This window comes from Mastomys coucha, chromosome X (genome assembly GCF_008632895.1).
Source record: "Mastomys coucha isolate ucsf_1 chromosome X, UCSF_Mcou_1, whole genome shotgun sequence".
In the NCBI taxonomy this organism is placed as follows: domain Eukaryota; kingdom Metazoa; phylum Chordata; class Mammalia; order Rodentia; family Muridae; genus Mastomys; species Mastomys coucha.
The window spans coordinates 42,422,805-42,434,710 of record NC_045030.1 but is presented as its reverse complement, the minus strand read 5'-3'; the positions used below and the strand labels follow the sequence as shown (position 1 = coordinate 42,434,710).

Genomic DNA, 11,906 nt, shown 5'->3' with positions numbered 1-11,906 from the left:
GACAGGGTGAGCTGAAGGCAGCACAGTGACAGTGAGTGACAAAGGAGAATGTGTAGGTCACTGTAACCCATTACTGCAGTTGTGAACCTTCTCTGAATTATAGGGAATACTGCAGGTGACTCAATTATGCCATGTTTAAAGGGCATTTCCAGAATACTAGAGTCACTAAGATATTTGTATCAATATTTTAGTAATCACAGAGGTAATGAAACAAACATGCTGAGAATCTACCTCTTTATTGCTGAGAGAACTGCTGAAAAGTAAGAGTTGTCATGGCTGGCATATGTGGTCAAAATCTCTGTGTCGCAAAAGGACATCTTTCTCCCCATCTTGCTCCACGACAAGCAGGGCACTCGGATGTTGCTCTAAAATGTTCAGGGATCGGTGTTGCCCTCCTCATGTTTCTTCTGTACACCGCCCTCCTAATCTTAAACCAATTCTACAACCAGAAAAATAAGGGGCTTAGTCAACACACTAAATAGGATTCCACTAAAACAAACAAACAAAAACAAAACCACACACCTTTGAACAGAAGCATTGTTGTTTCATTGGTATTTTTTTTTTCTCCTAGGTACTAGGGATTGAACCTAGGGCTTCATCCCTGACTTACATGCTCAGCTCAACCAGTGACATCTTCACTCATACACAAAGGAGCCCTTCATTTTGTATTGTTCTAATTCAGCGAGGGACTGGGGGAATAGTAATTGCTTAACGTGTGAAGTTCTGGCTTCCAGCTATATATAGACCTGCAGAATAACACTACGCCCTTCCTTCAGCAACACCCCCCCCCCAGTGAGAACCCACAGTGTTTTTAGTCCCTTTATTAGCGTCGGGCTAGTCACTTTGTTTAATGCTCCTATCCTAGCAAGATGGAAGTCTACATAACGGGTTGCTCCAGTCTTTGCTGTGGAGTGGTATTCCAAAGAAAGAGTGCTCTATAAATACCTGTGAACTGCTACTACAAAACCTAAGCCAAGACCTGGTAACCTGCTCTATCCTCTCACACTCCAGCTTAATGAAGCTTCCATTTTATTATCATTTTCCAAGTTCAAAACCTATAAGAGCATGAGGCAAAGGGCTCTTCTCCCCAAATGTAGCCTACCCCCGCCTCTCTCTCCTATGTCACTCGCGGGTGAGCTTCTCCCTTTTAAGTAGATAGTCTGCAAATTCAGTGCTGCTTATGGTGGGGAGTTCCAAAACAGTAGTAGTCAGAGTTTACAAACAGTTCCAGGGAGGGAAATGAGGCCCACGTTCACTCCCAGAACATTTTGAGGACACATTTCTGGTGATGCTTAGAAACCAGAGTGGGAGGGGTCTGTGACAAGCTTTTTGGAAACACCCATGTTAAAACATCTGAGACTGCATTAAAAGATCACCTTTCCCCTTCCGACATGGCACGTGGGTCACTCTACCCTCAGAAGGCCATTGAGAACACACTAGGTAAACCAAAGGAAAGCCAAGCAGCTCTGCAACCAAGAGCGTCTCCTTTCCGGGACCATGTTTAAATGCCTGGGAAAGTGGAAGAGCCTCGCCCAGTGCTCTGAGTACCCTGAGGGCCCTGAGCAGACCTGTTTGTGAGACCGGATGCACCCTTGGGATTGTAGCCTCAGAGGCCTGCTGTGTCCAGTCATTGTTCTAGAAGCACAATCTCCCACATCTTCAAGGCCCTTCCACTAGTGAAGGCACAGGGGCTGGGGGTGGGGAGACGACACTAAGACTACACTTTTCCTCTTCCCAGAGCAACTTCTGAACGGCTTGTACCTTCCCATGCACTCAACGTGATCCCTTCTGAATCCAGTGAGCTACAGGTTCATTTACCTGAGCAAATGGAAAAAAAATACTTCCAACTACCCCAAGTGAGAATCTAGCCAACACTGCGATCTAGTCCCCCACCATCAACCTATCACCCAAAACGGTTCTTCATGATACTACCAGGTGTGGGAAGAAAAGAATCTGTTGTCAGGAAGCTATTCACTAACAAGTTAGGACGTTTCAAAAACATGAATGAGTAGGTTTGAGCTGTGGGCGTTTGTCTGCTTTTGAGACAGGGTCTCATGTAGCCCAGGCTGGCCTTGACCTTCCTCCCTTCACCTCCGAGGTGCTGGCATTATAGACAAGCACCATCGTCTATGGACGCCTTCCATGTCAGGAAGGCACAGCAAGATGTACCAGGCAACTTTAATCTGGGCTTACCATTTCCTCTAGTGCTTTACCAAGCACTTATACACAATGGAGCAGGCCTTTGCACTGCTGCCCCCGTTCTCAGCAGTCTGTTTAAATGCAAGTCATATTCCCCTATTCTGGGGCTTTCTAACTCCATTTTGTATCAGCAGATTCTAAAGATCCCCACCCCCCGCCCCCCCACCCCACCCCCCCAGAAATAAAGAGGTTGCAGCAGCAGTAGCAGTAGCAGTAGCAGAACATCGACTTCAACATAATCGAGGACAAAGGTGCCCGAGACCTCTGAAGAGGTTTAGAATGGCTGTCTTGCCAGATCAGTTTTTCTCAGATTACCTACCTGCACTCTGGACACACAGACATCCATCAATCTATCAAGATCCACCCTAAAAGGAAAAAGTGCACATGTTCAATTTGTGGCAGCATGGATGAAATAAAATAGGCAAAGTGTACTTCATATTCCTTTTTGAATGTGTGCCCCATCAACCCTTCCTCCTGTCCCTGATAGTGTTTGTAACATCGACCTTTGAGGCTTAATTTACCCAGAGTTCGCCCACTCGACCACCCACCTGGTACCAACTTTAATGGGAAGCTCCACAAATAATCATTAATCAAAACAAGTCATGGTCTAACATAATTAAAAATACACAAAGCAATCAAGAGATGTAGAGGTGTAGTCAAATTTCAAACAAAGGCAGAACGCCACCCTCGCTTCACCAGTCAGACCTCAGGCTCCCCCCTCCCCTTGCTGTAGCAGGACTTTGCATCACTCTGTTTCCAACCAGACTCATTTAGCAAGAAAATAGCTTTACTCACACTTGCTATAGCTTTCATCATGCCCTAGACCCCACCTACAGAGGGAGGGGGCTAGGTAATATAGAGTTCTCAGGTGCCCTTTATTTCAACAGGGGGCATTGAGGGCCCTGGGAGAAAGCCCAAAGCTACCTAGAACTAGCATGTTTTCCCTGAAAACTGGGCACTAAGCAGGACAATCTGTTTACCTTGTTGGGACATCAAAGGAATCACCACGTTGCAAAATGGTCTCCAGTTCCCTCAGTCGCTCCTGGGTGAGTCTAGGGCGCTGGAGGGGCACCTGCTTATCCTCCGGCTTTACATTTTTCTGGCTCTCCGTGCCCTCTGCAACTGACTCCTTTTGCTCCTGCTCCTCGCCACTAGCCCTGGTGCCACCATCCTTGTCCCCATCACTCACAGGACCTGGAGCACCAGGACCAAAGTGGCCTTCTCCTCCATTTAACTCTTCTCCTTTGCCTTCTGATCCCACTGCTCCCATTCCAGGTTGGCCCTGGGCACCTTCCTCCTCTCTCCCCTCTCCAGCCTGAAAGAAAGCCTCTGCTTTCACATCTGGAAAAGAGGAGACACAAAGGGAAAGATCAGGACACCGGAGCTCAGTCTGCACGAAAAGATCTGGGAGCTGCAGACTGAACTGAACTGAACTGAATGCAGACTGAATGGGCACTGGCACTCTACTCACTTCTGCCAGGGCACATTTCCTTTCCAGAGACCACAAAAATACCAATTCAAGACAGGTACTGACCATGCTGTTCTTCGGAGTCTTCCTTGAATCCCAGGCAGAGGAACCCAGTGACATCGCTGCTGGAGCTTTGAGCTTCCATACCTTGAATATGATCAATGATGAAGTTATACTTCTGCAGATTCTGAGCTTGGGTTCCTGGTTTCCCCGGGAACAGAATGAGATCCATAATCCTCAACCTGGAAGGGATCTCCTCTGACCTAATTTAGATGTATCCAGCCCTAGGCTGGTCTCTGCATTTTGCTCACAGGCTGCTCCTGTGGGCTGAGCCTTTAGGGTGCACAAGTGACAGCAGTATGGGGATGTAATGAGCACGATGTACATGAAAGAAGGAAACAGTTCATGGGCATTTGGGTGTGTAGAACTTGGGGTTCCCAGTTATAGCTCAGCTGACTCCTCTGGCTCTGATAAGATATGTAGCTAAAGACCTCCAGAGATCAAACAGGAGCTTTCTTCCCTCCCTCTAATTCAGTCTGTACAGTTCAGCACCAACTCTTCCTGGGAAGATATCTCACCAAGGTTAGAGCAGTCAGCTGACCTAAAACATGGAGGCCCATGTTCTGTTCACACATACTCGGGGGGGGGGGGCAGGGAGACAAAAGTGGCTTTTTAATGATCATTGTAAAGACCAGTATTCTGTTGCCCACCCCTGGCTCAGGTTGCAGCCCTTCACCACGATCCCGCTGTGCCACGAGCATACATACTGGATGACTCTTTGTTTCCTCTTGTCCAGCTGGGAATGCAGGAGGTGATCTTGAAGGTTTGTGCAAGGAGCTAGAATGGCCACAGAAGCAGAGAGAACGACAACATAAAGAAGTAAGAGAGTCATAATAGCTCACCATTGACAACAGGAACCATGGGGAGTGGCCTTAGCAGGAGGGACCCAGAGACACGACTGGTATCCCGAAGGCATAAAGAGTCTACACACTGAGGGCACACAGCCTCTCATCACTATATCAAGTTCACCTCGTCACAGCTCAAGGAGCATGCGTGGGTGCCCTTGGAGGCTAGAAGAGTGTATCAGATACCCTGGAGCCAGTAAGACTTAAGTTGGGAAAGTACTTATTATACAAGCCTGAGGTCCTGAGTTTAATCCCTGGAACTCATGGTAGGAAAATAGCTCCTGAAAGTTGCTTTTAACATCCACAAGCAAGTGGGCATGAGTACCTGTGTGCGTGAACACATGCATGCACCACACACATGTAGCATGTAGCTTTAAGCTACCTGTCTTAACTCCGGGAATGGGCCTTGATACCAGCCCCCACCCAACTTCCCTTGAATCCTGAATCCATGGATAAAACACACAGGTTGCTCATTTTCAATTTGTCCTACACAGTTGCTGGGCGTTACTATCTCCCGCCTGGAAAACCATGCCCTTATCAATAGTCTTATCTCCGCACCTCTCCATTTGTCCTAAACTTTAGTTACTTAGTTACACATAGTCCCTGCTAAACATTCCTGACCACCCGCCTGTAGGAGTGGCCACGGGCCACGGTTCCTCCCGAGATCTCACATGACTATTTGCCTCTTCTCTCTCCAAAGTATGGCGACTTCTGTCCCTTCTCCTTGCGTCTCTTTTCCTCCAGAGACCCGGAAGTCCCGCCTATTCCTTCCGCCGAGCAATTGGCCCATAGCTTCTTTACTGACAGATCAAAAAGCAATTGGTGAACAGGACCTAGCATCAGAACAACGCCTACACACACACACACACACAGTAGAGGAAGAGGAAGAGGAGGAGAAAGAGGAGGGACATATTGAAAGAAAAATTTTGAGCAATTTCCCATTTTTAAGGAAGATGAAACTCCTAGGTAAAAAAAAAAAAATCTTAATTTTAAACATGTGCTTTGGGCTGAGTATGATGTTACACACTTACAATCCCTGGTCTCTGACATAGACAAAGGAAGGTTAAAGTCCAGCCTTGGGTGTGCTCCCAAGTGTCCTGGGAACGCAGAGCAGCTCAACCAGCCCCTGAGGCTCTTTCCGAAACCACAGGCTGAGATCACAAACAGGCCTGACTCAGGGGGTTTTCAGGCAGGTAAGGCCAGCTTGCTCCTTCAGTTTACCGAGTGCACTCAATAGCACTGAGGGCAGTGTGACCCATATGCCACCTGTAAAGATAAAAGGCAGTGTTCTCAGCTACTGTTGAACCTTTCCGACATGGATAGTTCCCAAAGGCTTCCTGAAGACCCCCAGCTGCACCATTTAGCGAACAGATAAGTCGTAAAAGCTGGATTCTGGGGATGGGGGATGTGGCAATGTATCTCAGGGGCAGAGAGTATTTGCCTACCATTCACTGGGCCCCAAGTTCAGATCTCAAGCACCAACACACACACACATACACACACCACACCACTATACTACACACACCACAACCCACAGACCACACCACAAACAAGCCACAAACCATAAGCCACACCACACAAACACACACTAAAACCCACACACCACACCACAATATATATACCACACAACACACACACCAAAACACACACACATACACACACACCATAACCCACATAGCACACACCACACACAGAAATAGCATACCACACATACAACCCACATACCACATCACCCACAAAGAAACATAACACACACACACACAGAAACTCCACAACCCATATACACCAACAACCCCCACATCACAGAGACACTGCAACCCACATACCATATCATGCACATACCCCAAGCCACACATCACATCACATCATACCACACACACACACCACAATCCTCACACCACACAAAACACACTCCACAACCCACACACCACAATACGCACACAAGAATAACACTCTACACACACCCACACAGCACATCACAAAAACAGAAACACCACACCACAATCTACATACCATACTGCACACACACCTCAAACCACACACAACACCACGAGCACACCAAAACCCACACACTACACCGTACACATCACAAACCACACACTATATCACACCACAATGCACACCCCACATATCCCACAATGCAAATATCACACCACAAACATGCTGCAATGTACACACCATACAACATACACACACCAACACACAAACCACACCACACATACCACAACCCCCCCAGCACCACACACTGCACCAAACACACTGCAACCCACCCACAACAACACACATGGTAACAGCACACTGCAACACACACAGAAACACCATACCACATACACTGTAACATCACACAACACACACTCCACAGAAACCCATACAAGACAAACAGCACAACCCACACACACCCAAACCCACACAACACACTAAACACAAACCACATATCATATCACCCACACACCACAGCACATACACACCACAACCCACACACCATACTACACATACATCCCAACCTAAACAGCATACAACACACACACCACAGCACATACACACCACAACCCACACACCATACTACACATACATCCCAACCTAAACAGCATACAACACACACACACACCACAGCACACAGAAGATACCTCCCATATGCTACACCACACACACACTCCAACACACACACTCCAACCCACACACCATACCACATATATACCCAACCAACACATACCACATGTGTCACAACCTGCAAACTAAACCACACACACACAGGACCACACACACACACTGTAACCCACACACCATAGTACACAGACTGTAGCCCACATGCCATACCACACACATACCACAACCCACCCATCACGACATACCACATACAGAAACACCACAGCACAAGACACACTACAACCCACACAATATTGCAAAGGGCCATGGAGTTTTGACTAGCAAAAAGGACTTAATATAGCAGTGTTATTAAAAGAGTTTAATAATTATATAAATTTATAAATTCTTATTAGATCATCATTAAGAATTAAGAAGTTGGGGGCTAGCGAGATGGCTCAGCGGGTAAGAGCACTGAGTGTTCTTCCAAAGGTCCTGAGTTCAAATCCCAGCAACCACATGGTGGCTCACAACCACCTGTAATGAGATCTGATGCTCTCTGGTGTGTCTGAAGACAGCTACAGTGTATTACGCTGGAGCAAGCAGGGCCAGAGCGAGCTGGGCCGAAGCGAGCCGGCCAGAGCTAGTGGGGCTGGCAGAGGTCCTGAGTTCAGTTCCCAGCAGCCACACACATGATGGCTCACAGCCATCTGTACAGCTACAGTGTACTCATACACATAAATAAAATAAATCTTTAAAGAAACAAAACAAAACAAAAGAATTATGAAGTCATCTACTTGTCTATATAGCATCATTACAAGGTAGTACATCTTCATTGTTCTGCAGAGATCTGCTCAAAATGATGGGCTGATACATAGTGATTGTAGTATGTTTAAAAATAACAGGAAAAGCATGTTAATAGCAGGAATCTTCCCTAAGGTGAATTTCTTTTGGGCCTTGTCTATGAGAGCAAATCCGTTGTGTATTATAATTCAAGGCAGACTCGTCTCAGGAAGATTACCTTCTAGTTATTAGCTTCTATGTTGGGTCCTGGCAGGGCAGTGTCTCTGGCAATTACAATATTAATGTTTGTTCTCTTTCAGGCATTGCTACTGGAGCAGATTTATGATTCAATCACCGTCCTAGGAAAGAACTAGAGATGTAGGTTGTCAACAATGGCTACCACCTTTAGAAAACATTTAGAAAAATAAAATTGTTAGGGAAGCTAAGTTAAGATGTTTTTGCCATTGGCTCTGGTGTATAAAATCATAGGGAACAATTTGAAGTTCAGAAAGGCAAACTCTTATTAGTTAAGCTAGGGACCTTTTATGGTCAAGGGACAGGAACAATGGCAGCACTGGCTGACATAACTCACTAAGGCTGGACTGGTAGTGATTTATTTCTTATACTCATTTTTGTCTTCAGCTTCCTGGTATGATTTATTAATAACTGCTGATGAGCAGATATGCATTCTGAGGATTTAAAATAGATATGACTGATCTTTATATATGGAAGTTCAGATTTGTGATTCTTTTAAGATTCTTATGAGATTACTTTTAAAGATAAACAATAAGATAATCAATCATTTCTTTGTAACTACAAATTGCTGCGTGCCAGTAAGAGAAAATGGCTGAGAAAACTATGTTGCTTTTTTAACTTTGTTAACCTATAACAACTTGCTTGGTTATGAATATATGTGGGCTCTTAGGAATAATTTGTTTTCTTTACCTGTACTATGGAATGTTATTTCTTGTAAAGGTGCTGCACTCACTCGTCTACCCCATGGTCCGTGGCATAAAGGTATTGGAAAACACAATTCTGTTTTGTTTTTTTTTTTTTTAAAGATCATTCACTAGAAGAAAACTGACATGTAATCACATTATAATTATATACCGCTTGAAAGATTTTGCTGGAATAACTATGAAAGGAAGAATAAAGGATGGTATGGTGTGGCTCTGTGTGTGTGTGTGTGTGTAAATTTTCCTCTCTCTCCTTCTCTTACTAGCCAGCCCGAAGGAGGTAAAAGAGTTCATAGTTTTTCTGCTGGTCACAGAGAGTGCCAGCCCCAGTAAATTAAGCTTTATTCCTGCAAATAAAAAAGTTATCTGCTGGGTAACTTCTCTAATCACTGGCTGCCTTTGGCAGAAACCCCTGTAGGTATCTGGTAGTGTTTGTGCACTCCCATTAATGGCTCTAAGCACTGACCCCCAATAGCTGCCTGCCTTGGTTTACCCACAACATGGATGCCAAAACCAGTCATTGCCACAACACAACCCACACCACACACAGAAACACCAAACCACATACACATACTCCAATCACCACACGATGCCACAAACACAGTAACACCACACACCTAAACCACACCACACACAAAGCAATACCATAGCACAGACACTGCAACCCACATGCCACACCACACACTCACCCCCAACTTACACTACAACACGCACACCACACCACACACACCACAACCCTCACACCATACCACACCATGCACACCACAACCCTCACACCACACACCACACACCCAGTGGAACCAGCACACCATGCCCCCAAACACTACAACCCACATGCCACACCACACACTCACCCCAACTTACACTACAACACACACATACCACAACACACACACCACAACCCTCACACCATACCACACCACACACTCACCCCAACTTACACTACAACACACACATACCACAACGCACACACCACAACCCTCACACCATACCACACCACACACACCACAACCCTCACACCACACACCCAGTGGAACCAGCACACCATGCCCCCAAACACTACAACCCACACACCATACCATGCCACACACACAGTGGAGCCAGCACACCATACCCTCTCCAAACACCACAGCCCACACACCACATCACACCACACACCCAGTAGAACCAGCCCACCATACCCTCCAAACACCAAAACCCACACGCCACATACACACCCACCCCAACGCACACACACCACATACACACCCCAACGCACACAGCACACAACCACACACCACACCACACCCTCACTATCTTGAATTCTTGATCCTCCTGCCTCCAACTCCCAACGGATGATATTGCAGGTGTGTGCACCATGTCTAGCAGCTTTTGATGTTCTTACGACTTGGAATACTCTGTACTTGATGTGCTTTTCATCAAAGTCCAGTTATGGACATAATGGCTTAGAAAGTTTGACAATCCAATGTCCCACGTACCCCCAGCAGCCTTACACATTTGAGAAACAGACGGAGGACAGTGCTACACTTGCAACTTTGCACCTTTGATATAATTACCAGTGTTACTTAATAAGAAGTCAGCATGTGAAGTGAGTTTGCTCCTCTTCTAGAGTGGGTCTGCTCTAACATTATTCTCTAGAACATGGAGAACAAACAGTTCGTGCATGATCCATAATAGGTATTCACAATACTCGTTATAGTCTTGCTCCAGTTTTGAAGAAGGCTAACATGCCAGGAGGAAATCACACAGGGAAAATGTGCAGCCACCAACAGAGCTGGGGTAGTGATGGTGATGAAAAACACTGGCTGCTCTTGCAGAGGAGCAAGGTTTGCTTCCCAGCACCCACATGGTAGCTTCCAGATAGCTTCAATTCCAGTTCCAAGGGGTCAGATATCCTTTTTTGGTCTCATAGTACACAGACATCCACCCAGGGAAACAGATTTATGAGAGTCGAGTCTGTCTTAAGCAGCTTCCACATAAGCTGACTGGAGTGATCCTTTAGGAATGTGAGTCCTTAGTGGCTATCAAATCAGTGGATTAGAAGTGAAGGGCTAGGCCTGGGATGCCTTCTATAGTGCATCAAAATTCTCTCAAAGTCACAGCAAAAAAAAAAAAAAAAAAAAAAAAAAAAAAAAGCATGAAAGAAAGCATTTGCTACATTTATCAGCAGTGGAATGGGAGGCTGTATTCTCAGGGAGCTATCAAGAAAAGTACAGGGAGGGGAATAGAACTCAGGGTCGGGGCTAGACTAAGGTTAAAGTACAGCCTGCAGTTGAATCCCCCATTTTAGCCTAGACACGGGACTACCAGCACTGTGGCCTGGGGAGAAAAATAAGTCCAGATAGTTTCTCAGTTAGGTTTTACACTATGGGCCAAGATTGAGGGCACTAAAATGCAGCTTGAGAAAGTGGAATTCACAGGCAATAACAAGGGTGGGGAACTGTGGGCAGAAAACTACTCCAGGGAATCCACTTCTGTAGAGGAGCATTGGACCCTGTCTGAACAAAGCTAACAGGACTAGGCCCCAGTCAGGCAGGGTGCCCTCGCTTCCATTGGGTGTAGACAGGGGCTCTGAGGATCCAGAGCAGACATTGACAGTGCTCACTTATGCAGGACAGCTCAACCGACTGACCATGAGCTTTGTTAAACCTGGACCAGGCAGACATAGAAACTGGGAAATACAGATTCCAGGCCCAGTCTCAAAGAGCTCAGGAGAGACTTGCAAAACTTGGTCCTTGAGATTTCCATCAGGACCAAGAATTCTACATGTCTGAAATTAGGGTTCTCTTCTCCATAAGCTCGGGCTAGAGGAGAATCAAAGGCATGTCCTCTAATGCTGTTCTTTTAGTGCAAACATGCGCGCGCACACATACACACACAGATGATGATGGTGGGGGTGAGAGTGGGGATGATGATGATGGCGATAAATATTACATTAAAAAAGAAAATACCTTCTGTTGAGCAGTTCAGAATATCAGTGTCCTGAGGATGTGTCCTTGCCAGCAAAGCGGC

The 11,906-nt window shown here is 46.0% G+C and overlaps 1 protein-coding gene and 1 long non-coding RNA gene across 2 annotated transcripts; one reads left to right on the top strand and one right to left on the bottom strand.

Annotated features, from left to right (window-relative positions):
• Window positions 1–217: 217 nt before the first annotated feature.
• On the bottom strand, window positions 218–5,319 carry LOC116077753 (homeobox protein Rhox5-like). The gene is made up of 6 exons (XM_031352558.1): window positions 5,244–5,319; window positions 4,435–4,504; window positions 3,734–3,814; window positions 3,180–3,540; window positions 2,519–2,564; window positions 218–439 (listed from the first exon to the last, which is right to left on the bottom strand). The coding sequence occupies exons 3-6, from the start codon at window positions 3,810–3,812 to the stop codon at window positions 290–292; spliced, it is 636 nt and encodes a 211-aa protein (XP_031208418.1). The 5' UTR covers window positions 3,813–3,814; window positions 4,435–4,504; window positions 5,244–5,319; the 3' UTR covers window positions 218–289.
• LOC116078087 lies at window positions 4,410–8,966 on the top strand. Its single transcript, XR_004113429.1, has 2 exons — window positions 4,410–4,546; window positions 8,259–8,966. It is a non-coding gene; the product is annotated as an uncharacterized LOC116078087 (long non-coding RNA).
• The last annotated feature ends 2,940 nt before the right edge of the window (window positions 8,967–11,906 follow it).

Coding starts and splice junctions, on each gene's coding strand:
- LOC116077753 (XM_031352558.1), bottom strand. CDS start 3,812: ATGGAAGCTCAAAGCTCCAGCAGCGATGTCACTGGGTTCCTCTGCCTG. Junction 3,541..3,733: donor AGACTCCGAAGAACAGCATG/GTCAGTACCTGT, acceptor CCTCTTTTCCAG/ATGTGAAAGCAGAGGCTTTC. Junction 2,565..3,179: donor TCCTTTGATGTCCCAACAAG/GTAAACAGATTG, acceptor TTTTCCTTTTAG/GGTGGATCTTGATAGATTGA.